Genomic DNA, 26,361 nt, shown 5'->3' with positions numbered 1-26,361 from the left:
AGGAGGCCGAGGCTCACGCGGATGTGGGCTCACGTTTAAAGGATGCAGGTGAAGGAAACCTGAATTATTCCCCCTGCTCTCGTTTCATTAAGGGGGTTTAACCCTGGATGTGTTTCATGAGCCCTTCAGGGACCTCTGGGGGACCCAAGGACGAACCCAGCTCTGCCCTCCGCATCCATCCATCTGCCCTGATGAGGAGAAATCGACTCTGACAGGAGGATCGACCGCGATGCGACCATCCGGGTCACGCACCGCCGACCCCCGCGTCCATCACCAGAGCAGCTGACCTCAATTCATCTGCTGCCTTCAGGGGCTGCTCTCCTGGTCCGTTCACACCCAAACTCCCGGGTTCATCATGTTTGACAGCAGGTGTGTGTGTGTGTGTCTGTGTGTGTGTGTGAGAGAGACAAAAGAGACGCACGGTGCGCGTAATCCGGCCACTCACCATCATCATCCCCGGCAGGTTGACGCGCCTCGTCCGCGTTCACACGACGGCAAAAGGAGCCTCCTGAGCCCGAAGCACCGACCATTTTGAACGTCCTCCTCGTCGGTGTGGAGGTCCGCGGCTCCCCGGCAGCCTGCAGGGCGGTGGATCCCCGACCACACTACTCCTCCATGGGGGAAAAACGCGCTTAAACCGGGCTGAAAGAGAGCAGTAACCCGGGTTACATCCCGGATCGAAGGCACAGCTGTGCGCGTAAAGTGCGGATGAGGTGTTGCACCATCCAGGCTCCGGGCTGGGGGTGGATGGTGGATGGATGGAGGATAAGAGTCTGTCGCTGGGTGAAGACGGTGGCCTCCGCTGCACACAGAAAAAACGAGTCCAGACCAGACCTGCTCCAGCTACATCACATGAACCGGAGAGAAGTCCGGAAATCCCGCAGCGGCTCCTAGAGGCAGAGGGGCTTAATGCACCCGCAACACCAGGGCTTATTCTACTCATGTGATGTTCCCCTCCAAACAGCACGTTAAAATTATTATTATGTTTATTATATGAGAGGAGATGAAGGGTGGTTTGACCTTCAAAATAAAATAATAATAATAATAATAATAATAATAATAATGACACACAGTATTCTGCAACATGACTTAGATCTCCTGCAGACAAGATCCAGACACAGCATGACTGTGACCAGTGGGCCTGGAAGAGGTCAGGAAGAGGCCTGGAAGAGGCCTGGAAGAGGCCTGGAAGAGGCCTGGAAGAGGCCTGGAAGAGGTCTGGAAGAGGCCTGGAAGAGGCCTGGAAGAGGCCTGGAAGAGGCTAGGAAAGGGGCCTGGAAGAGTCCTGGAAGGGGCCTGGAAGAGGTCTGGAAGAGGTCTGAAAGAGGCCTGGGAGAGGTCTGAAAGAGGCCTGGGAGAGGCCTGGAAGAGGCCTGGAAGAGGCTAGGAAAGGGGCCTGGAAGAGGCCTGGAAGAGGCCTGGAAGAGGTCTGGAAGAGGCTAGGAAAGGGGCCTGGAAGAGTCCTGGAAGAGGCCTGGAAGAGGTCTGGAAGAGGCTAGGAAAGGGGCCTGGAAGAGTCCTGGAAGAGGCCTGGAAGAGGTCTGGAAGAGGCTAGGAAAGGGGCCTGGAAGAGTCCTGGAAGAGGTCTGGAAGAGGCTCGGAAAGGGGCCTGGAAGAGGTCTCGAAGAGGCCTGGAAGAGGCCTGGGAGAGGCCTGGAAGAGGCCTGGAAGAGGTCTGAAAGAGGCCTGGGAGAGGTCTGGAAGAGGCCTGGGAGAGCCCTGGGAGAGGCCTGGAAGAGGCCTGGAAGAGGTCTGAAAGAGGTCTGAAAGAGTCCTGGAAGAGGCCTGGAAGAGGCCTGGAAGAGGTCAGGAAGAGGCCTGGAAGAGGCCTGGAAGAGGCTAGGAAAGGGGCCTGGAAGAGTCCTGGAAGGGGCCTGGAAGAGGTCTGGAAGAGGCTCGGAAAGGGGCCTGGAAGAGGCCTGGAAGAGGCCTGAAAGAGGTCAGGAAGAGGCCTGGGAGAGTCCTGGAAAAGGTCTGGAAAAGGCCTGGAAGAGGCCTGAAAGAGGTCTGAAAGAGGCCTGGAAGAGGTCTGAAAGAGGCCTGGGAGAGGCCGGGAGGAGGTCCTGCTGCCCCGGTGCTGAAACAGGTTTCCTGGAGCCGTGTTTGAGCGCCCAACATTTGTATTTTTCTGCTCCAGTTCACGGTGGAAATGTGTTTTATTGATGTAAAGGAAAAGACCACAGAGGGGGGCTGCAGGGAGAGATGTTTTTAAATGTTATTTAATAAAACATCAGTCATGCATATTAACTCAAATAACTAAGTTCATGTAAATGTAAATGTAAGTTGGATCAAACATCATTCTGTCCACAAACACATTTATGTTCAAACGTTAAATCAGGAATAAAAACTGAAGAATAAAATCTTTATTGGAGAGTTCAAACATCAACACAAGACGAACAGTAACACACGGCTGCTTTCACCCTTTCATCAGAACAAAGATCAGAAAAAGAACAAATACGCAAAAGTAAAATGCACGCGTGTCTGCGGAGCCTCTTAGTTTGTTAATATTTCACTTTTCCCAAACACAGAAAAGACGTGAGACCAGGGAGGGGGGGTAATCCTGGTCCTGGAGCCACTGTCCTGCATGTTTTAGGTTCCTCTCTGCTCTAACACACCTGAATCTGATGATGTGCTGGTTATCAAGCAGCTGATGCTCGTCACAGTTTGAAAAGTAACTATGGTTACCGCACAGCATCGCTGCGAAACGTCAGAGGAAATGTGACGAAAGAAGAACAGAACACTGGGACCCAGATCTGCTCAAGAGAACTCCTGAATTAACAGGATGTTTACAGTTTGCAGACACTTCTTTTGTTCTAGCGTTGTTTTTTATAATGTGTGTGTGTGTGTGGGGGGGCAAACAAACAGGAGCCCAGGGCCCCCGATCACCTGAATCCGCCCCTGCAGATGAGGCCTGTTCCCACGTTGTTGCAGAAGCGTCAAATCCTTTTGAACGTGCAGCATTAATGCACCATGCCAGCGTCACACTGGGACGGTTCTGATGCACTCACACAGACGATATGAGAGTCCACAGGGGCCCGTGTTGGTCAAGGGTCCCCCTGACGGACGACTGCGGCCCTGCGGTGCAGCCCGTAGCCTCTGAACGCTGCTCAAGTCTGTTTTCCCCGTAATAAAGTGAGAAACACAAGTTTGCATGCTCACATTTCCAGACAAGAGAAGACATGCAGGTCCAAGCTTTAATCTGTCGCTGACATATGACGTCAAAAGTGTTGAACACGGGTTTGAGACGGGATATTAATGCACACGTTGAAAGACAAACACAGGTAAAGAGGACGCATGGATCCGTCCAGTGTGAGTGCAGTGATTGTGTCCAGCAGGGGGCAGCAGAGGAGCACGCTTCTGCTTCCCACCGTTGACCCACTTCCAGTTTCCCAGGACGCACAATGCTCGATTGTGCCCCTCTGTTTGGAGTCTTTACTGAACGGCATCATAGAGTAACAGATAGACAAGCTCGGGGCGTGCACGCATCCAGACAGAGCGTGAGAGAAGCGTCTCTGTCGTGGTGTTCCTGCACAGCGTGGGCTCAAAGAGAGAGACGAGACACTAACACACGGAGAGAGCGTCACTGTGTGGATGAAACACATCAAATCTGAAATGAGACTCTTTAAAGGCGCTGAAGACGTCGTGTGAGAAGATGAAGAAGCGTCGCTTGATATAAAACGAAACAGTAAAGAGTGAAGTTCAGCGTGAAATCCTGCTTTCGTTCATTTCCTGCCTCCATCTGCTTAACGTGGAGTCTGTAACGTTTGTATTAATCACGGGAAATCTGTTTTTACAGCTGTTAATAAAGGTTTACACTCATCAGGAAGTAAAACAAAGACTCCAGAGAGTTATTTAAGTGTGCGTCCACTGACCTGTGACCTACATTCACGCTCAAACAGGAAACAGGAAACACGAGTGTGATTCCCGTGGAGTTCAGAGAGAGACAGACCTGCGGCGTCTCACATCCAGAGGATCCCTCCAGTGAGTCGTGCATGTTCTTGTGATTTCGACCCTCCCCGCTCTGATTAAACATGTCACAGCTCCTCTCCCGTGCACCGCGCGTCACTCAAAGAGCCCAGAGTTGGATATAAACGTGCACGCGGGACTGTCGACCCGCCTGAAACCTGCTCCAAAGTGTACTCCAAGTACTCAGAAACCTCTTCTGCTGCCCAAGTGTTCTTCCATTGCTCCTCATCCTGCACTCACTAGCAGAGATAATCCTAAACGCCGGTGCTGCCGACCCTCAGCGCGCCCTCATCAGGCTCTGGGCAGGAAGCGCAGGTTGATGGGCTTCCCGGGGATGAGCAGGGTTCGAGTTTTCGGCTCCACGGGCGGGGCTCCGTGTTCAGGCCGGACCTCGTAGTGCTGCATGAGCTGTGAGAGGACACAGACTGCCTTTAAATGCTCATTCTGTCTGACACGTCACGACCTCTCACCTCAGTCGACACATCCTTCAGTTCATGTTTGCTCGTCCAATTTTACAGGACGTCTCAAAAACAGCTGGACACATTTGCATTTGTCGTCCAGAGGAAAGCTGCTCTGCGTCTACGTCACTCACCCTGGACAGAGCGAAGAACATCTCCATCTCTGCCACCCTCTTCCCCACGCAGGCTCGCACCCCGACACCGAATGGGATGTAGCTGTACGGGTGATGCTGGAAGGAGCCGGGCGGCGCCCTACTGAAGACGCTGCCGGTGGCCTCTGTGCACAGCCACCGCTCCGGGATGAAGAGCTCCGCGTCTACGAACTCTGCTTCGTCGTGGCAGGCTGCGTAATGACACAGGTGGAACTGAGTCTGAAGGGAAAAGATGAGACAGCAGGTCAGGTTTTTTCTTTCAAGTTAAACGAGCGTGGCTCCGGGTTCGGCGCTCCTACCTTCTTGGGGAGCCAGTAGTTTCCCACGACCACCTCGTGCTCTGAAATGAAGCGTCCGTTCCCAGGGACCACGGGATAAAGCCTGGAGGGGAGAGACACAGACGGCACTCGTGCAGCGTGAGCTCAGGTTCTTTATTTATGAGGTATGGAAACGTGTCATCAGCAAAGAATCGGATATTTGGAAGAACCCCATCAGAAACGGGGTGCCACAGGGGTCTGTCCTTGGTCCGCTGCTGTTTACGCTGTACATAAACAACAGTGGACCAAGGATAGACCCCTGGGGCACCCCGTTTCTGATGGTTAGATGCTCGACTGACTCTCAGAGAGACTATGAAAATGGTAAACGTTGGATTGCTCCCTTCAGGCGGGGAGCGAGTAACTGCCCCAAGCAAAGGAGCTGCAGGATCTCGGGTTCTTGTTCACGTGTGACGGTTAAACGGAGCGGGTGGATGTGGACGGATTAATGGGGCACGCAGACGAAGAGGGCTCAGGATCACCGACCCCTTCCTCCTCATGCTGGTGCACATAACTCCACCATGCCTAAAGGTTGAGCGGTCCGCCGTCAGCTCACCGGAGAGTCTCCTTAATGACGGCCTTCAGGTAGGGCATCCTGCTCAGGTCGTCTGTGCTCGGCTCCCGTCTGTCCGGACACACGGAGTTCACCTCTCTGTACAGTCGATCCTGAGCCCTGCGGTCCCTCGCCAAGCGGTACAACGCCCAGGACAGAGTGTTAGAGGTCTGAGGAGAGGGAGGAGAAATCACATTATTGTCTGTTAGAGGGTCACCACAGTCTTCAGCATCCATCCAGGGGTTGTTGAGACATTCACAACAGCTGCTAAAGTGTCTTTCCTGAAGGTTCAAAGGCTCAGTGCTCGTGCAGAACACAGCACATTCAGTTCCAGGGCTTTCAAACAGGAATCACAGGAGCGCTGCTGGTGTCCCTTAAACCACCCGTGCTCTTGGAAAGAAAACAGTGCAGCCGCTCAAGTTGGTCTGAAAAAGTTAAAAACCCTCCTGCAGGCCCTGAGGAGCACTGCACAGGTCTAAGGATTCACAGCTGAACTGATTTTACCAGAGTGGATGCGTCTCTGTGAAGGCACGAGCCGACACGCGCTGGTGTTTTAACCTTTACCCACTAAAACAAAGGGTTTTTGACTGCACTTGTGTCTTTCTGTGCACGTGCAGTCTGTTGAAGAGGCCGTGAACGCAGCAGGACAGAAGTGGAATCTGCCTACAACACTTCAACAAATGCATTTGCACAAGTTTGAGGGATTCTGCAAGTTTGTCGTGATGATTTCACTATAAAAGGTGCAGCACTGTTGTTTTCCATGTTGTCTATCTAAAGCATGTCCATGTTAGAGCCATCACAACTCCCATCTCCAGATTCAAACTGAGGCTTGCAGCTAAAACAATGCCAACAAGCCTCAACCCTGCCTGAGAATGCAGCCGGACGAGCTCTGCTGCTCCTGCGTGCAGCAACAACCCCCGGCTGTTGTTGTGCCGCTGCAGGTTTTACATTTCCTCAGGACCAGCAGGTCGGATTACTGACAGACTCTCATCCCCAGATCCCTGCAGAGAGATCTTTGCACGGGGGTTTGGCACAGACGTGGTTCCAGGTCGTTGGTTGGTCAAAGTCGACCGTCGTGTTCGAACGATCGTGCCAAATGTCAGAGGAGGAGTGTGTGTGACACGGTTCTTTCAACATGAGCGGCAGAGAATGTGTTCAGTAAACATTTAAACACACACACACACAGACACACAGACACACAGACACACACACACAAACACACAAACACACACACACACACACACACACACACACACACACACACACACACACACACACACACACACACACACACACACACACACACACACACACACACACACACACACACACACACACACACACACACACACACACACACACACACATAATTGTGCCCTAGTCCTGCCCTTAAAACCATGCAATGTCACACAAAACACACACTCTGCGTGAGCCAAACACTGATAAGAGGCACACGTGAAGTAAAACAGCCAAGTCTTTGCTGCAACAACAGGAAATTCCCAAACCATCCAACTGTGACCATCTGAACTCAAGTATCACGCTGACGTTCTATTTCTGCTCCTTTATTATTATCTCATCTTCAGCCTCTGATCCTGGATCAGGTCTCAGGGGCAGCAGCTCCAGCAGGGGACCCCAAACTTCCCTTTCCCGGGCCACATTAACCAGCTCTAACTGGGGGATCCTGAGGCGTTCCCAGGCCAGTGTGGAGATCTAATCTCTCCACCTGGTCCTGGGTCTTCCCCGAGGCCTCCTCCCAGCTGGACGTGCCTGGAACACCTCCCTAGGGAGGCGCCCAGGGTTCATCCTTACCAGATGATCCTGAACCACCTCAACTGGCTCCTTTCAACACAAAGGAGCAGCGGCTCTACTCCGAGTTCCTCACGGATGCTGAACTTCTCCCCCTCTCTCTAAGGGAGACTCCAGCCCCCCTCCTGAGGAAACACAGTTCACACGCTTGGACCTGGACCTGGTTCTTTGGGTCCTGACCTGGACCTGGTTCTTTGGGTCCTGACCTGGACCTGGTTCTTTGGGTCCTGCTCCTTTATTGAGCTGCATTTATTGGAGGACGAGTGAGGACTTGCACCTCTAAATAAGTCCTCTGGATCCAGGACCTTCCTCTAAAGCTGCTACTTTAAGGACTCTCTCGCTTCTCTGGGTGGAAACTACTTCACAGTGGAGCGGCGTTTGCTGACGCGGGGAAGCTCACCGTGTCCACGCCCCCCAGCAGCAGCTCCGTGATGCTGATGTAGACCTCGGCCAGGGTCAGCCTGTCACAGGACAGCAGGTAGGTCAGGTACAGGCCGTCTGCCGGCTCGCCGCTCATCACCTGAGCTTGGATTTCAGCCATCCTCCTGTTGATGAGAGTCTGGGCTGCAGAGACACAAACCCCACACCGTTCACTGACGAGCACGTGAAGCCGCAGCTGCACAACTCTCCCCTTTATGTTGTTGCTTCATACCTACGTCGTAGAGGTCGTCCCAGGCCTGGACGAAGCGTCTCCAGAAGGGCAGGACGCCGCGGCTCCAGCGGGGGAAGAGCACCACGGTCTCCGACAGCGTCAGCATGTCGTTGGCGGCGGCGATGAAGCGCAGCGTGTCTTTGGGAATCTCCTCCTGCAGGCAGCCCAACCTGGTCTCAAACAAGATGGAGGAGATACCTGCAGGAGGGGAGGAGAGTCAGAAACCACCCCACCTCAGCGCCCACTGCCACCGAGGCGAGTCCCACCTTCAAAGCCGAACTTGTAGAGCTCAGCGGTCATGTCCGACACCGTGGCCCCGTCCGCGCTGCGACTCCGGAGGAGCTCCACGCGCCGCAGCAGGTCTCCAACCACCTGGTGGATGATGGGGGCGAAGGCCGACACTTCTCGCAGCTTCAGCATCTTCGGGTTCAGGGCGCTGCGTATGCGGAACCACTCCGGTCCAGAGCTGGAGAGTAAAAGAGCGTTTTCAGATCCTGGCTGTGCACGTACAACCTCTTTCTGACTTTAAAGGATTCTTTTAGGGACCTTCTAAGGGCGCAATCCCACTGTGCCTCCGTCCCGTGCCCCAGCACGTGTCACGGCTAAAGTCTGGTTCCTTTGACCAGTGTGAGTGCAACCGTACCACGTCTAGGAGCGGCACGCTTGCCGTCCACGGCCCCGTTTGGGAGAGGTGGGCTTTAGTAAAGCACGTTTGCACGTGTACAAGCACGAGCGTGCGCACGTGTACGAGCACGAGGCCTACGGCGGCTCTGAGGTCATTTCCTGTGCGCCTGTTGGGACGTAGAAAAAAGAAGGAGGGACCATGTGCGGACATTTCAAACAATGGCGGTGAAAGGTTCACGTTGGTGTGATGCGGAGGTGGAGTGTTTACTGCAGATTTGGTCGATGAAAAGATTCAAAAACAGTCGACAAGACGCACAAAAACTCAGAGGTCTACGGAAAGATCTGGAAACAAAGCCACGCATCGCCATGACGTCATCAATGCGTGTGACGTGTTACGGCGTGATGACGTATAGGCAGCAAGAAGCATTCTCCGAGGCCCAGGTAGTGTGAGTACAAACGGGCCTGGAGGGGGGACAAGGACCCTAAAGCACCGGGCACGGGACGGAGGCACAGTGGGAGGGCGCTCTAACCTGTGACGGACGCACAGTGGGAGGGGCGCCCTGAGGGTGTTTTTGAGAAAGGTCCTGAAACTTCTCTGTGAAAGTTAAAGGTCGACTAACGATTAAGGACCAGACCAACTTGTGTTTGGGGACATTATTAGCGAAGGAAGTCTGATGAACTCTCAGAGAGCGTTTGGCGCCCGTCTCACTCACTCCACGTGCAGCCCGTAGGCCTGTCCTCTCAGGTCCCGGTACTCCTTCCAGTGCGGCAGCTCGGCTCGCAGCGGGTAGCGGCCCTCCTGTTGGATCACCTGAGCTATGAGCTCCGGCGAGGCCACGTTGACGATGTCGAACGGGCCGAACCTGGAGCGCCAGATGGGCCCGTAGAGCCTCTTCTGCACACCCTGGGAAATAAAGAGAGTGTGTGAAAGAAAAAGCACAACAACGTGACGTACAAAGGTCTCGTGAGTGTGTTTTTATGAACATTGCCGTCCTGTCCAGGGTGGACCCCGCCTCACGCCTGATGTCAGCTGGGATCGGCTCCAGCCCCCCGTGACCCCGACAGGGACAAGAGGCTGAAGATGAATGAATGAATGAAACAGGAACCTACACATATAGAAGTCATTTCAAACATTTGTGTGAACAAAAAGAACAAATATCCCACGTGCACGAACATGAAAGATGGACACGTCTGACGACACACGACACATCAGCAGCAGTGGGAGCTGCAGCTGGACGCCATTAGAGAGGATGAGTGTGTGGAAAACACGTGTTCCAGAAGCAACGACGCAAAGAACTGGAGAGGAAGTGTAAAACCAGGTCCTTCAGGACGCTGCGCTCCAGACAGACGCCACTCAGTATCTGCTGCGTGTCTATTACTGCACTGGTCTATTTCCCATAATGACAGTCAGAGTCACTGAGAACAAGAATACATTATAAATATGTTCAAACCTTCTTTGGAATCATTTTAATTAACTTATAAAATCAGGAAATGATCCATTCACCAGTGTGCACTTTGACGCTGGGAGGGTTTTTAAATCTAATTTATTATAAAACCATAAAGTAAAATGTTCTGATATTTTCCATAATAATAGTCAGAGTCACTGTTTAAATGCATACATAAAAAAATATGGAATAAGTTTATTTAGTTCTTGAAAATCAGGAAATTAAAGTATAAAAAAAACAGCTTTCCCATTCACTTTGACCCGTACCGTAAGTGCGGTAATAGACACGCAACAGATACTGATAAGTGGCGGCTGTAAGTGCAGGAATAGACACGCAACAGGAACTGATAAGTGGCGGCTGTAAGTGCAAGAATAGACACGCAACAGATACTAATACGTGGCGGCTGTAAGTGCAGTAATAGACACGCAACAGAGACTAATAAGTGGCGGCTGTAAGTGCAGTAATAGACACGCAACAGAGACTAATAAGTGGCGGCTGTAAGTGCAGTAATAGACACGCAACAGATACTGATAAGTGGCGGCTGTAAGTGCAGGAATAGACACGCAACAGAGACTAAGTGGCGGCTGTAAGTGCAGTAATAGACTCGCAACAGAGACTAAGTGGCGGCTGTAAGTGCAGTAATAGACACGCAACAGATACTGATAAGTGGCGGCCGTAAGTGCAGGAATAGACACGCAACAGAGACTAAGTGGCGGCTGTAAGTGCAGTAATAGACACGCAACAGAGACTGATAAGTGGCGGCTGTAAGTGCAGGAATAGACACGCAGCGGATACAGATAAGTGGCGGCTGTAAGTGCAGTAATAGACACGCAACAGATACTGATAAGTGGCGGCTGTAAGTGCAGGAATAGACACGCAACAGAGACTAATAAGCTGCGGCTGTAAGTGCAGTAATAGACACGCAACAGAGACTAAGTGGCGGCTGTAAGTGCAGTAATAGACACGCAACAGAGACTAAGTGGCGGCTGCAGTTGAAACACAAACATGTTGGAAAAACAGTCAAAGCTTCATCCATAACTCCAGAAATCCATAAATCCCTGATGCGTGTGTGTGGAACAGGGTCGATCGCGTCTCATGCATGACTCTGGTGTGTGCAGAGGAGAGTGTGTGTGTGTGTGTGTGTGTGTGTGTGTGTGTGTGTGTGTGTGTGTTACCTGCAGGAGGTGGCTCTTGTCCGCGTACCCTCTGAGGAACAGCCAGTACAGGGTGGTGGGTAAAGTGGGCCCGGGCAGCTCGTCCATGCTCTTCAGCTTCCCCGCCTCCGTGGTCGCCTGGACGCTCCGGTTCCTCCCGGGGGCTGCGGCGGCACAGAGCCGCGCACAGAGCCGCGCAGAGAGCCGCGGAGCCCGGGCTGCAGCCGCACAGGAGCCCATGGTGTGTGTGTGTGTGTGTGTGTGGGAGTGAGCGTCTGAGTGAGTGTGGACGGTCTGCTTTTGTTTTATTTTGAAGGATGTCACAGGAAGTACTGCACAGGTGTGGTTACCGGCTGTGGCCGCAGGAGGGCGACAAACACGTCCTTCTGTATTTAAAGTTTAAAGATTAAATAAGTAGAATCTTTATTAAAAGCTTTTTTTTTGTTTTGTTTTTAAGGAAAAGAATAAAAGTATCGATTTTCCATAAAAAATATATTTACTCTGAATAATATTTTATGAATAATTAGGGGCGGGGCCTCGAGTGACAGCTAGCCTGTGGCCCTCACTTCTCCTCGGAGGTAATCGTCGGCCAGATAGACGTACGCCCCTCCCCCCAACGTCACATACATGCCCTTTTTTGGTCAGAGGAAATGAGGCGGAGTCAAAATCTGACAAGATGGAGACTCCTGTAGGCGAGGACGACTGGATCAAGTTCAGAACGGACCCCGACGGAGACGCTACGTCTGTTTTTATGGCTACGTTTCTCCTTGATTGCTAAGCTAGCTTTAATGTTTACTTAGCTGGAACGGCTAACGCTAACAGCTAACGCTAACGCTAACTGTCAGTCAAACTCCTCTAATCCTTGTTTTGATGCTGTGGTTTTCTGGAGGGGACGGGTTCAAACAGGCTCAAACAGACTCCGGTCTCCTGGAGCTACTGGGCCGGGTCTGACCAACCTGGCAACCCCACTGCTGGACTTCTTTTTTGTTGTTGAGTCGACGATCTGGAGACTCTAGATGGAGCTGTTCTGATCGTTCTACAAATTCAACCGTTAATTGTACTAATATTTACGTGACATAATCACCAGAGACGACATTAGAAGAGTTTCCTGATTAGCTTACAGTATTAGCGTTAGCATGTGCGTTGACCTGTCAGGGCCACTGTAGTTAGCTAACCTGGCTAGCCGACGCTAACAAAAGCCCTTTTTATCCTGAAACGAACGTTCCCCTGCTTTTGTTCATGTGAGAACAGGTAAATCGTGTTTTAAAAGTGTCAGTAAAGTTTTATTTTGAACAATGATGTCTAACGTGATTTGAACGCAGCTGGAGTTCACGACCACGGCCGCTAGAGGGCGCTAAAACGTATTGACAACAGCGTAAAAGCGAAGCAAAGAACAAACCATTGGTGCATAAAATAGAATATAACATTATTTGAGCAGAAATCTTTGCCTGAAACCAAAAGACGCTGACAGAAAAGTGAAATAAATATCTTTTTATTGTTTTTCCATCGTCATAATCGTAATTATGAACACAGAGCTGTCGCAATACTCCAGAATTTTGCCAGAAAACAGCAACCATTCGACGGCACCGCTGTGTCTCTCAGGACCCAACCATGCATAAAATCTCCCATTTAAAAAAAAAAGTCAAATAAAAAATATATATTAAAAAATTATGCGTACCACTGATATACAGATCTGATATAAACAGGCGTATTGGTCACAAACCAATCAGAATTATAAACATGGCTTCTTTTACGATACACAGAGACCAGACGTGTGGGGGATACGTAGACTTTGCTTCTTTTAAAAAGGTACACTTTCATTTTTTACATTTGTACATTTGTGTTTTTCATCATTTCATTATTAGTTCAATCTTCTCCCCTCTTACAGTCACAATGCTCGAGGCATTCTGGGCGCAAAGAGCACAAATTGCAGTAAATGCACGTTTACAAACACACACACACACAATCAAACGCGCTCACACACACGTACACACACACGCACACACACCAAGGAGTGGCAGCGAGAGAACTACAGGTGTCTTGGCGTTTCGCAGGTGACGAATACTTGCACCGAGGAGTTTATCCGCGGAGGTGAAAGAGGCGGTTACAAAAAAAGACACATTACGTTCCTGCACCGAGTCTTCACACACACACACACACACACACACACTTACACTTACGCACACAAATAAACATCTGCTCGCATTCACACTTGTGTAAAAATAAAAAATAGTCTTTAAATGTGCAAAGAAAAGGAGGCTGAACGAGTGGCAGCCGATGAGGAACCGTGGGAAAGCAACAGTGGGGCGAGGATAGTGCATAACAGCCGCGCGTATCGAGGGTTAACCAGTGCTGGCGGTTTGATGCCACCGCCTCAAACCCAATACAACCACTGACGTCTCTCCTGCAGCTTCCTTTGGACACGTGCGCTTTCTGGGAAATGCATAAACGGAGTGACGGGGGAGGCGTTTCAGACGCCACAGCCTGTGTGGATCCGTCCGCGCAGAGCAACTCACGGGAGATTGAAGGAGCGGAGGTCAAGGAAGCGTTTCCCCTCCTGCTTTAAAAAGATGCAATCAGTAACACACGGCCCCTCACCGCCCCCTGGTGGTCGCTGCGGGGAACTACAACAACAAAAGGAGACTTTATCCAGATGACCGTCGCTCTATTTCAGTGACTTCGTACCAGGAAACTTGTTTGTACTGTTTGCAAAATTATCATAGACGTAAACTGTTAGCGAGTAGCAAAAACGTACCAAAACCCAGACCTCTGCATCGTACTGTTCAACTCTACAATATGTTATTACAGCTAATAAAGGCTGTGCCGGTTAAATGTTACTGATTGCACCTTTAACCGACAGAAACGTCACATTTGAGCTGAACACATGCAGGAGAAGAGCTTCAGATACCGTCTCTTTAAATCCTCTTATCACTCTGATTAAAGCTGCAGCAGCAGATTATTATTTATTATTATTATTATTATTATTATTATTCTGTGGGATTAGCATCGAACCGCTCTCGGAGGTGTGCGTGATCACGTTAAAGCGTCCAGCATGAACCAGGGGAGTGTGTGTGGTAACTGTCAGAGACGCGCGGTGAGCAGAGGACCAGTGCGTGGACTCGACACTGGTGCATAGTTATGGAGCCGGCCATGTGAACAGCGAGTTGCACTGAGCGGACAGATGTTACAGGAGCTCGGCACCGCCAACGGGAGCCGACACGCTTGGAACGGAGTGTTTGTGGTTTGCCTAAAGTGACGAGTTAGCATCTTATCGGGGTGAAATGATCGAAGCTGGGCGACCCGAACTCAAACGACACGGGACGCACAGGGAGCCGGTGCCGAGCGAAGGGAAAGACACGGAGCTGCTCGTGAAACCGCACGAGTGTCCGGGACGCAGCGTCATACAGCCGCACCTCCGGCCAATCAGCTGTGAGCTTCTCGCCCCCTCTCCTGCTGCAGGTGATCACGAGTCGTTGAGGCAGAATCACACAAAAGCTCAGGGAACGACGGCGTTCTCGGCCTGGTTTGTGTTGTTTTGAGCAGATGGTTCCTGATCAGCAGAATAACTGAGCTGATGCATCTAAAGAGGGTCGGGTCGATTCATCTGCGGCTCGTTTCCTCCGTTGTTTGGTCTCAAAGTGGTGAAAAACGTGGATCAGTGTTTCCAAAGCCCAAGAGGACTTCCTCAAGTGTGTCAAAGATAATGGCTTTACCGTCAAAGAGGAGGAAAGAAACCAGGAAACATTCACATTTAACCCTCTGACATCACAACTCCGCACTGTTCACAACTAACCAATGGATCGACGAGTGGTCAACAGACGCAAGCCGGGCCTAAGGGTCATCACCTCGCAGAGCGGCAAGAGCCTCGTGCAGCTGGTGCGGAGAACACAACTACGGCAGCCACTCGGGGACAAGTGACGGTAGTCGTTGCTGCAACTACTACTACAACTGACTACCTCAAAGCTGAACTGTGATCTGTCGCGTGGACGCGTGGAGAAGCAGAGAGAGCGGCGCGTTGTTGCCGTCTCTAAAGACCGAAGCAGGAGCACCTGAAACCAGCACGGCACGTGTTTCACACCGAGCGTCTGAGGGATATTTGGTTACCAGGCAGGCAGAGCAGGCGGGACCGGGATGCTCGCCGCTCCCCGTTACAGACAAAAGGCAGAAACGGACATTAACGGCTGAACTGAGGTCAGCTGGATCGGGCGAACGGTGTGAAGGCAGTTTATCCGGGAGGCAAAACAACGCTGAGAAAACACTGCGGCTAAGAAGAAGAAGAAGAACGGAGGTTATCGCTCCGACACTGCGTTTAGAAAACAGAAAAGGCACACGAAGGCGAGATGAAGGAGGAAGGTTACAGACGGTGAAGCAGAGAGACGAAGCGAGGAAGAGGAGGAGGGACGAGGTGAGGCGGGAGTGTGTTCTCTGCATCTGGGGTTTGTTTCGTTGATAGCAGCGCGCCCAGGTCTTCGCCATCCCTCTGGGTTCTGGCAGGAGACTACATTCTGGGTCGGGTCAGCGAGAGGGGGGGGGGGGGGGGGGGGGGGGGGGGGCAGGGCCTCCTGTAGGTCCACGACGGCGACGCCATTCCACTCCGAAACGGTACAAACATGAAGAGGAGCCGGGAGGAAGTGCTCCGCCCCTCCTGGTTGGAGAATTAAGGTGCAACGTGTGGAGAAAAAATAATATTATGGCGGTCTCATACAAACAGAGACGGGAGGAGCCGGTGCACGCCGCCCCCGCCCCACCGCAGACACACCCCTTCTCCCACTCACTTCCTCCTGGTCCAAAACGGTTTCAGCGTGGAGGTGGAGGTGGAGGGGGCGGGCTCAGAGGCAGGGGCGCCCCATCACATAAGGCCGTATCTGGCGGTTCAGAGGGCGAGCGCTGCGGGCGGGTAAAGGTCCAAGGGTTAATGTACAAAGATGTGCCTCAGTAGCTCATCAGCAGACGGCCGCTGCTTCGTCTCCACAAAGATCCGCCTGAGGAACTCCCGGCAGTGGTCCGACACGTGGGCGGGCAGCACGGGGTTGGTGGGCTGGGTGGCAATCTTAAAGATGGCCGCCATGGCCTCAAACTCAGCCCACGGGGGCGCTGGGTCAGCATCTCCACGACGGTGCAGCCGACGCTCCTGCAGGGAAACGGAGACAAACGTGAGACCAGAGAACGAGACTTCTGCTCCTCTGATTGGCTGTTTCAGGCCTGAGACGGACACTTCGGCCAATCACAGGGCGTTCGGATGAGGGAAGTGAAACACCAGAGTGTGACCTCACCAGATGTCGGCCTTCCTGCCGTAGCCCTCTCCGCTGATCACCTCTGGGCTCATCCAGTAAGGGGTCCCAGTCACCGACATGATGCCCGTCCCTGACAGGCAGATGGTCTGCAGCCGCCGGCTGGCCCCGAAGTCCCCCAGCTTCACGTTTCCCACCGAGTCACGCAGGATGTTGGCGCCTGAACACGGAGGAGAAAGAGTCACTCAGCTGCTGTGGCCCCCGTGTCCCCCCCCCCCAGGAGCTGCTGATTCAGACAAACATCCACTCACCTTTGATGTCTCTGTGGACAATCATGTTGCTGTGCAGGTAGGACACGCCCTCCAGGATCTGACGGGTGTAGCGCCGCGTCACGTTTTCCGTCAGAGCTCCGTACGACTTCAGCTGGTCCTTAATGGAGCCCTAAGGACCACGACATGACAGACGTGTACATGTGTGTGAAAACAAATATAATACTTCCTCATCCGGCTGTTTTTTACTTTTACTAACGTTACTGTGCGTGTCTGTGGCAGTGGGCGAGCACTCACGCCTGGCATGTACTCCATGAAGATGGAGAGCGTGCGCTCCATCGTGTCCCGCAGACAGCCGTAGTACTGGACGATCCGCTCGTTGCACAGATTCTTCAGGAGCTGGATTTCACACTCTAACGCGCTCACCTCCTGAATGACCGGGGAAAACACGCAACAATCATCTTCTCCTGTCGAGCTGTGACACAAACAGGCGCACCATCTGATAAACCACACATCGGACTCTCACCTTGCTGGTCTCCGGGCTCTCTGGGTCAAACTGGACCTGTTTGACCGCCAGCTCCCGCCCCGTGTCGGCGTCGTAACAAAGGAAAACCCGTCCGAAGGCGCCCTGACCCAGGAGCTTTCCCAGCCGCCAGTTTGTTGGGGCGCGTGGAGCTGAACATGAACACATGAGGAAAAGCGTGAGACACAACCAAACCACAGAGGAAGACACCGCTTTGTGCAGCTGCTGTAGGGACGAATGAGCTCACAGCGGCTGGGCGGGCTGATGTCCATCACAGACAGGGTTGGCGCTGGAGTTGGGTTGGGTTCGATGTCGCTGCCCCTCCGCGGCCTCCTCGCGGGCCCGGGGGCCTCCTCCAGATCGGGCGTGAAGACGCTGCTGCCGCTGCTGGTGCTGGGCGACTGCTCAGTGGGGCTGAAGTTAACCGGCGAGCGGAAGCCGTGAACCTGCGTCCGCCGAGCCCGAGGGAACGTCTTCCTCCCTGCCGAGCAGAGGAAGAGGAGGAGGAGGAGCACGGAGAGTCAGGGATATGAAACAGTGGCGGTTATTTGAACTTGTGGGGCGTCAAAAAACAGAAAGCACCCACCATCGCTGTAGTCCTGAAGGCCGAAGGGAATGCCGTATCGCCGAGGGTACGTCCCGCCTTTCCCCGACTTCTCAAACACGGGGATGTCGTACTCTGGAGACAAAGAGGAGCGCGATAAGGAACGCACACGTACGATTTATGATGAAAGGACGTCCAGCAGCAGCTGACAGAACGCTCAGCATTGGACTTTTGTTCCACCATCGTCCCAAACGTCACGAATGGAACGACCTTTGTTTCAGGGATGCTAATCTGAAACCTCCATCAACAGGTCATTATTTATGTTTTTATGCTTATTGGTACTCTGACCCTTTCCTATCTTTGTATTGAAACTGTCGTAGCACTGTCGCCTCACAGTGAGAGGGTTCCTGGTTTGAATCCCTGCTGGGGCCCTTCTGTGTGGAGTGTGCATGTTGTCCCCGTGTCTGCGTGGGTTTTCTCCGGGTTCTCCGGTTTCCTCCCACAGTCCAAAGACGTGCAGGTGTTCGGTTCATTGATGACTCTAAATCACCCGTAGGTGTGAATGGTTGTCTGTCTCTGTTCGTCTCTATGTGTCCTGTGATAGACTGGCGTCCTGTCCAGGGTGGACCCCGCCTCACGCCCGACAAGAGGCTGAAGATGAATGACACTCAAACACTCACCTGGAAAGTCCTGGTGGTTGTCTGGGTAGCTCTGCGCTCGGGGCATCCTGGACTTCGGGTAGTCGCTGCACAGCGTGAAAACAGAAGAAGAAGAAAGAGATGACTTGAGTTTACTCGTGTGCATCCAAGAGCTTTATCTGATCTGCAGACATGTGATATTAAACAACACTTCACACTCCATCAGAAACACAAATAGGGGCCTGGGATCAGACCCAACTTAAGTTTATTTGCTGCGTGGATCAAGCATGGCGGCCCTGACCTGTCCAGTGGGCTGTCTAAAGAGGGGCAACTTCCCGACGCGGAGTTTTCCGGACTGCTCATGGACAGCGGGTCCAGCATCTGAAGAACAGACAGAAACCCCGAGACATGAATCATCACATCCTCTCCGTCCGTGCACCTACACACTGAACCACAGCTGAGGGACGGTACCTGGTCCATGCTCTCAGGGATGAACTCCCCCTCGCTGTTGATGCTGGTGAAGGAGCCGTTCCTCGCCACCTGCTGCAGCGCGTCAGGGATGTATCCGGGCGGAGGGGAGCTGCGGTCCGTGGAGTGGGAGCCTGGGGCGGGTGAAACAGAAGTAGTTCCGTTTATAATGAACTGGCTTCATGTTTTACCTTCTCTATGGGGCAAAATGAGTCTGACCATGAGACAGTGCTCACCTATCAAAGCCAGCATACTCTTGTTGTCTGCGACCCTGAAGCCCGTGTTGTCCAGCTCCTCGTGGGACGGCAGGAGGTCCATGTTGGAGGAAGAGTTCTGGAGAAACAGAGGAAAAGAAGTCAGGAGACGTCACTAATGGAACGGTTTAAATGATGACTCTGCTTTTATGGTTAAATTCCTGTCAAACTTTGGACTGCAGCCAACGTTATTATGTGTTTTATTTTGAAAGTCCAGCAGGAGTTTTTGTTACACTTAATGCTGGGCATTTTGTCGAGCTGAGGAGGAGGAAGAGAGGAAGAGGAGGAGCAAGAGGAGGAGGAAAAGGAGGAGGAAAAGGAGGAGGAAAAGGAGGAGGAAAAGGAGGAGGAAGAGGGAGGAGGAAGAGGAAGAAGAGGAGGAAGAGGAAGAGGAAGAGAAAGAGGGAGGAGGAGGAGAGGAAGAAGAGGAGGAAAGGGAAGAAGAAGAAGAAGAAGAGGAGGAAGAAGGAGGAGGAGGACAGGAAGAAGAGGAGGAGGAGAACGAGGAGTGGAGAAAGTAGAAGAAGAGGAGGAGGGGGAGGAGGAGAGGAAGAAGAAGAATGGGAGGAGGAGGAAGAGAGGAAGAAGAAGAAGAATGGGAGGAGGAGGAAGAGAGGAAGAAGAAGAAGAGGAGCTCCAACCAGTCTGGCCCTCCTCCTCCTCCTCCTCCTCCTCCTCCTCCTCCTCCTCCTCCTCCTCCTCCTCCTCCTCCTCCTCCTCCTCCTCCTCCTCCTCCTCCTCCTCCTCCTCCTCCTCCTCCGGAGCGTTCTCTGTAAACCAGAGATGGTTGTGCGTGAAAATCCCAGTAGAGCAGAGCAACAACCACACCACGTTCAAGGTCACGCAGATCACCTTTCTTCCCCGTTCTGATGCTGCTTTGACCTGCAGCACGTCCTCTTCACCACGTCTACACACCTGAATGTGATTGGCTGATTAGGGATCCGCATTAACGAGCAGGTGGACAGGTAAAGGGGGCGCTGCTCACCTGAGAGGAGATCTGGAGAACCAGGAGGATCTTCAGGCTCTTCATGTGAACGCTGCGGTCCAGAAGCTCCACAGCCTTGTCCAGGTCGTCCTGAGTGGTCAGAGGGATCACCAGCTGCAGGAAGACAAGACAACAAGTCTGTCAGGAGAGGAGGAGGAAGAGGAGGAGGAGGAGGAGGAGGAGGAGGAGGAGGAGGAGGAGGAGGAGGAGGAGGAGAGGAGGAGACGAAGAGAGGAGGAAGAGAAGGTCGTCCTGAGTGGTCAGAGGGATCACCAGCTGCAGGAAGACAAGACAACAGGTCTATCAGGAGGAGGAGGAGGAGGAGGAGGAGGAGGAGGAGGAGGAGGAGGAGGAGAGGAGGAGACGAAGAGAGGAGGAGGAGAGGAGGAGAAGGTCGTCCTGAGTGGTCAGAGGGATCACCAGCTGCAGGAAGACAAGACAACAGGTCTATCAGGAGGAGGAGGAGGAGGAGGAGGAGAGGAAGAGAGGAGGAGGAGGAGGAGAGGAGGAGGAGGAGAGGAAGAGAGGAGGAGGAGGAGGAGGAGAGGAGGAGGAGGAGAGGAAGAGGAGGAGGAGGAGGAGAGGAGGAGACGAAGAGAGGAGGAGGAGGAGGAGAGGAGGAGGAGGAGAGGAAGAAGAGGAGGAGGAGGAGGAGGAGGAGGAGGAGGAGGAGGAGGAGGAGGAGAGGAAGAGAGGAGGAGGAGGAGGAGGAGGAGGAGGAGGAGAGGAGGAGACGAAGAGAGGAGGAGGAGGAGAGGAAGAAGAGGAGGAGGAGAGGAAGAAGAGGAGAGGGTCGTCCTAAGTGGTCAGAGGGATCACCAGCTGCAGGAAGACAAGACAACAAGTCTGTCAGGAGGAGGAGGAGGAGGAGGAGAAGGAGAGGAGGAGGAGGAGGAGAGGAGGAGGAGAGGAGGAGGAGAGGAGGAGAGGAGGAGGAGGAGGAGGTCGTCCTGAGTGGTCAGAGGGATCACCAGCTGCAGGAAGACATGACACCAAGTCTGTCAGGAGGAGGAGGAGGAGGAGAGGAAGAAGAGGAGAGGAGGAGGAGGAGGAGGAGGAGAGGAAGAAGAGGAGAGGAGGAGGAGGAGGAGAAGGTCGTCCTGAGTGGTCAGAGGGATCACCAGCTGCAGGAAGACAGGACAACAAGTCTGTCAGGAGGAGGAGGAGGAGGAGGAGGAGAGGAGAGGAGGAGGAGGAGAGGAAGAAGAGGAGGAGGAGATAGAAGAAGGGATAGGAGGAGGAAGAAAAAGAGGAGGAAGAAGAGGAGGAGGGAGAAGAAGAAGAGGAGGAGGAGGAGGAGCTTCTCACCTCGTTGTTGGTGTAGTGAAGATCCATCGTTTGACCGAAGGCCACTTTAGCTTTGGCCTTCAGCTCGTCCAGCTCCACGGGGCGGGGGAACTGCAGGATCCTACGGAGGAGGAGGAGAAGAAGGAGAAGAAGAAGAAGAAGAAGAAGAGAGGTCAGAGGTCAGAGGTCGGAGGTCAGGAGGTCACAGATGCAGGTCGACATTAACGTGGTGAACGAGCCTCACCTCTTCTCCCCTTTGAACTCAAACTTCACCCGCACGTCGTTCTGTTGGAAAGACACAGCGACACATTTAGTTCACACACACACACACACACACACACACACACACACACACACACACACACACACACACACACACACACACACACACACACACACACACACACACACACACACACACACACACACACACACACACACACACACACACACACACACACACACACACACACACACACACACACACACACACACACACACACACACACACACACACACACACACACACACACACACACACACACACACACGCGCACACACACACACACACACACACACACACACACACCTGGTTCTGGGGCGAGGAGGCTTTGGGTTTGCCCAGGTCCGACAGGAACATGGCCGGACGGCTGGAGCGGTGCAGTTCAGCCAAGTCCTGCATGATCGAGTTCAGCGCCTCCTGCTCATCTGAGGGTCCACGAGATACAGGTTATTAAAGAGGAGGAGAGGAGGAGGAGAGGAGGAGGAGAGGGGGAGGAGAGGAGGAGGAGAAGAGGAGGAGAGGGGGAGGAGGAGGAAGAGGAGGAGGAGGAGAGGAGGAGGAGAGGGGGAGGGGAGGAGGAGGAGAGGAGAGGGAAGGAGAGGAGGAGAGGAAGAAGAATTAGAGGTTGTAGGTTTGACAAAAGCTGACACCAAACAGCAACGCTATCACACACACACACACAGACACACACACACACACACACACACACACAGAGACACACACACACACACACACACACACACACACACACACACACACACACACACACAGACACACACACACACAGAGACACACACACAGAGACACACACACACACACACACACACACAGACACACACACACGTACCCATCATCATGGCACGGCGATTGACCCGGGAGGCCAGGAAAGAGGATTCTCCCATCAAAGGGGTTCCTGTCTCCTGCAACACAAGAGGGGAGCGTTAGTCCTGACACGCAGCCTGGGCTGACCGGGACCAGAGCCGGGGCAGACCGGGACCAGGGCCGGGGCCGACCGGGACCAGGGCCGGAGCCCACCGGGAACAGAGCCAGGGCCCACCGGGGCCGACCGGGACCAGGGCCGGAGCCCACCGGGAACAGAGCCAGGGCCCACCGGGGCCGACCGGGACCAGGGCCGGGACCAGAGCCTGGGCAGACCGGGACCAGGGCCTGGGCAGACCGGGACCAGGGCCTGGGCAGACCGGGACCAGGGCCTGGGCAGACCGGGACCAGGGCCTGGGCAGACCGGGACCAGAGCCGGAGCCCACCGGGACCAGAGCCGGAGCCCACCGGGACCAGAGCCGGAGCCCACCGCCCAGTCGTTTATTAAACATGATTAAACGAATTACGCTTCACACCAATCGCATGGTTTCATGGTTCCTGGGCCCAGGTGCTGTTGAGCAAGGCACCGAATCCCCAACTGCAGAGCCACTGGCAGCCCCCTCACTCTGACATCTCTCCATTAACTGCATGTGTATAGGTCCTGTCTGTGTCTGTGTGTGCGTGCGTGTGCGTGTGCGTGTGCGTGTGTGTGTGTGTGTGTGTGTGTGTGTGTCTGAATGAATTGAATGAATTCTTCTTCTTCTTAAATCCCACAGTAACTTTAATTACTTACTTAATTTAGTACAAAGATATGAATAGTAAGATATTTTCAGGTCATTTCCTGATAAATGTGACGTTCGGTGGCTGATTGAGGAGCTGGGAGGAGCTAAAACTGCGTCTGATAAAGAGCCGTGCAGTGGATCTTATCTTTACGACGTTACAACGGTCGGTGTTACACCAAACTGTGTCAGAGACAGAGACAAGTCCACGCTGCTGTTTACACAAATAATGTTTTAGTTTTACTCATTTTGCATCTGTTTTTAGTCATTTTGCATCTGTTTTTAGTCATTTTGCATCTGTTTTCAGTCATTTTGCTTCTGTTTTCAGTCATTTTGCATCTGTTTTCAGTCATTTTGCTTCTGTTTTTACTCATTTTGCTTCTGTTTTTAGTCATTTAGCATCTGTTTTTGTCATTTAGCATCTGTTTTCAGTCATTTTGCTTCTGTTTTTACTCATTTTGCTTCTGTTTTTACTCATTTTGCATCTGTTTTTACTCATTTTGCATCTGTTTTTAGACATTTTGCATCTGTTTTTAGTCATTTTGCATCTGTTTTTAGTCATTTTGCATCTATTTTTAGTCATTTTGCATCTGTTTTTAGTCATTTTGCATCTATTTTTAGTCATTTTGCTTCTGTTTTCAGTCATTTTGCATCTGTTTTTAGTCATTTTGCATCTGTGTTCAGTCATTTTGCATCTGGAAGCAGAATAGATTTAGAAATAGATTAAAACATCATTAAAAAATAATTTTAAAAATCCTTAAAAATTCCTTTAATGTATATTATTCAATAACAAACCTTCTAATACATGAAGAATATTAGTTTTTTATCCTAAAAAACATTTAAAATATATTATTCAAAACATGAGGAATATTGAGGAATATTAGTTTTTAATCATAAAATATATATTATTCAAAAACAAACATGTGATTCATGATGAATATTAGTCTTTATGTTTCAGAAGTGGTTTGACTTAATTCAATAAAATGGTTTAAATGCAAAATAGTTTTTATTCTGAATATCAAACTAATGTTGAATATTAATCCTGTTCATGTTCTGGAGGTTTTTTACACCTTTGAACCAAAACTGTCCCTGATGTTGTCTCAGAAATCTGACAAAAATGGGGAAAATGACACAAACTACTGCTATAAAAGACATAATTTCACTAAAAATGATAAAAATGACAGATAATAGAACACAGTAAGAGTACAGCAGCATCCCCACAGGACAATAAAGCCCCTGCTGTGGTAATTAAAGCTTTTTAAAGTGAGTAAAACCCTGAAACTGAAACTGTTTATCAATCAAAATAAGTTAAAAAATAACTTGCTAGCGTTAGCTGAGTAGCCTAGCATGCTAAAACTGACTAACAACTTTTGCTAGCTCATTTTATTTTACTGTCCACGACGAAATGTGCTTAATAAATGATTTAATGTGCTTAAATATGATCATAACACACAATAAACTGCACCTATTTAGCTGATGGGAGAGGCTAAGTGGCTAATGCTAGCTGAGAGTTCCTTATACAGGGAAGTTGTCAAGCTAAGCTAAGCTAACTAGCCGCATAGCCGTTCTCTCCCGCACTGCACGGCCGTAAAAAGCAGCAATTAAACGGACAAATGCGAGGTGTTTACCGGCGTTACCCCCTCACCTGGAGCTCGGTTGGATCCGCGTTCACGTCCTCATCCACAGGGCCGGTGACAGGAGCCCCGGGCCCTGCGGAGAGGCCGCTGGAGGAAGCAGAAGTTTGGCAGTCCGCTCCCAACTTCACTCGAGTCCCGCTGGGCCACGACGACGAGGCCCGACGGCTGTCCGTTTAGTCCTTTACCGGGAGTTACCGGGCGCGGTGAGCGGCGGGGTCACGGTGTGTCCGACCGTGTGTGTCCGTGTGTGTGCGGTAACACAGCAGCTAACCCGCAGCTTTCATTTTGTTGCACTTTCCAGCCCGGTTGACGGCAGCTCCGCTCGCTGTTGCCCCTGGTTGCGTCAAGCTGCAAATGGCGACCGGAAGTGAAGGGATTCTGTTTACAAAATAAAAGCACCAAGTTTCACTGGTAGGGGGGAAAACACAGAAACAAATTCCGTGTTTTATTATGAGAGTTTTTAACCGGAAATGTAACTTTATAACCTTAATAAACTTGATTTTTTAACCCCCCTCCACCCTCCACAACCTGGTTGGTCGAATCCAACAAAAACACAAGCTGTGACGTCAGAGACATGTCTTTATTTATTTATTATTTATTATTTTTTACCAAGGGAAACATTTATTTCCATTCAAGATCTGGAAACACACACTAAACTGTTGGTGGTCATGTTTTATTCACTATGACAGAGTTAAATAATTAAATTCTGCACCAAAACAAAATCATAATAAGGATTTTAGATCAGGTTATTCTTTTGTTTTAATATCTGCCTTCAATAAAAGACAAGCCAAACACACAATATATATATTTAGTAGTAAAATAGAATAAAATAGCAACGTCACAATCCTTCAAACGGCAAGAAACGACACATCAGAAGTAGTTTGGCTATAATCTTTGGTTATTTCCTCTGTATTTAATCTCCAGAGAGGCTGATTAAATATTTAAACTCAACAACAAAACCTGAACATGTGCTAAAGTGTCCTCTAGGAGCATAAACCTGTGCTAAAGTGTCCTCTAGGAGCATAAACCTGTGCTAAAGTGTCCTATAGGAGCATAAACCGTGTGTTAAAGTGTCCTCTAGGAGCATAAACGTGTGCTAAAGTGTTCTCTCGGAGCATAAACGTGTGTTAAAGTGTCCTCTAGGAGCATAAATGTGTGTTAAAGTGTCCTCTAGGAGCATAAACCTGTGCTAAAGTGTCCTCTAGGAGCATAAACCTGTGCTAAAGTGTCCTATAGGAGCATAAACGTGTGTTAAAGTGTCCTCTAGGAGCATAAACCTGTGCTAAAGTGTTCTCTCGGAGCATAAACGTGTGTTAAAGTGTCCTCTAGGAGCATAAACGTGTGTTAAAGTGTCCTCTAGGAGCATAAACGTGTGCTAAAGTGTCCTCTAGGAGCATAAACCTGTGCTAAAGTGTCCTATAGGAGCATAAACGTGTGTTAAAGTGTCCTCTAGGAGCATAAACCTGTGCTAAAGTGTTCTCTCGGAGCATAAACGTGTGTTAAAGTGTCCTCTAGGAGCA

General features: G+C 51.4%; 2 protein-coding genes across 2 annotated transcripts; both read right to left on the bottom strand.

The window, feature by feature from the left end:
• Nucleotides 1–2,348: 2,348 nt before the first annotated feature.
• Nucleotides 2,349–11,364, bottom strand: cyp27a2 (cytochrome P450 family 27 subfamily A member 2; the record flags this gene model as incomplete). The annotated part of the gene is made up of 9 exons (XM_083937971.1): nucleotides 2,349–4,374; nucleotides 4,559–4,795; nucleotides 4,876–4,957; nucleotides 5,447–5,613; nucleotides 7,650–7,813; nucleotides 7,902–8,099; nucleotides 8,168–8,367; nucleotides 9,239–9,429; nucleotides 11,146–11,364. 9 exons carry the CDS (start codon nucleotides 11,362–11,364, stop codon nucleotides 4,258–4,260), a joined length of 1,575 nt encoding a protein of 524 aa, XP_083794097.1. The 3' UTR covers nucleotides 2,349–4,257.
• Nucleotides 11,365–12,606: 1,242 nt separating this feature from the next.
• On the bottom strand, nucleotides 12,607–25,162 carry map3k2 (mitogen-activated protein kinase kinase kinase 2). Its single transcript, XM_083937767.1, is given in 18 exon segments — nucleotides 12,607–16,218; nucleotides 16,221–16,255; nucleotides 16,398–16,575; nucleotides 16,667–16,796; nucleotides 16,922–17,053; nucleotides 17,151–17,299; nucleotides 17,395–17,628; nucleotides 17,734–17,826; nucleotides 18,372–18,436; nucleotides 18,631–18,710; nucleotides 18,801–18,931; nucleotides 19,034–19,130; nucleotides 20,037–20,150; nucleotides 21,345–21,444; nucleotides 21,568–21,608; nucleotides 21,913–22,031; nucleotides 22,454–22,526; nucleotides 24,850–25,162. Coding segments are annotated over 17 exon segments (1,935 nt in total). The 5' UTR covers nucleotides 22,509–22,526; nucleotides 24,850–25,162; the 3' UTR covers nucleotides 12,607–16,036.
• Between the last annotated feature and the right edge of the window lie 1,199 nt (nucleotides 25,163–26,361).

The sequence above is a fragment of the Echiichthys vipera genome, assembly GCF_963691815.1.
Source record: "Echiichthys vipera genome assembly, chromosome: 23".
NCBI lineage: Eukaryota > Metazoa > Chordata > Actinopteri > Perciformes > Trachinidae > Echiichthys > Echiichthys vipera.
Note: the sequence above shows the minus strand (reverse complement) of the source record. Positions and strands in the feature narration are given on the sequence as shown.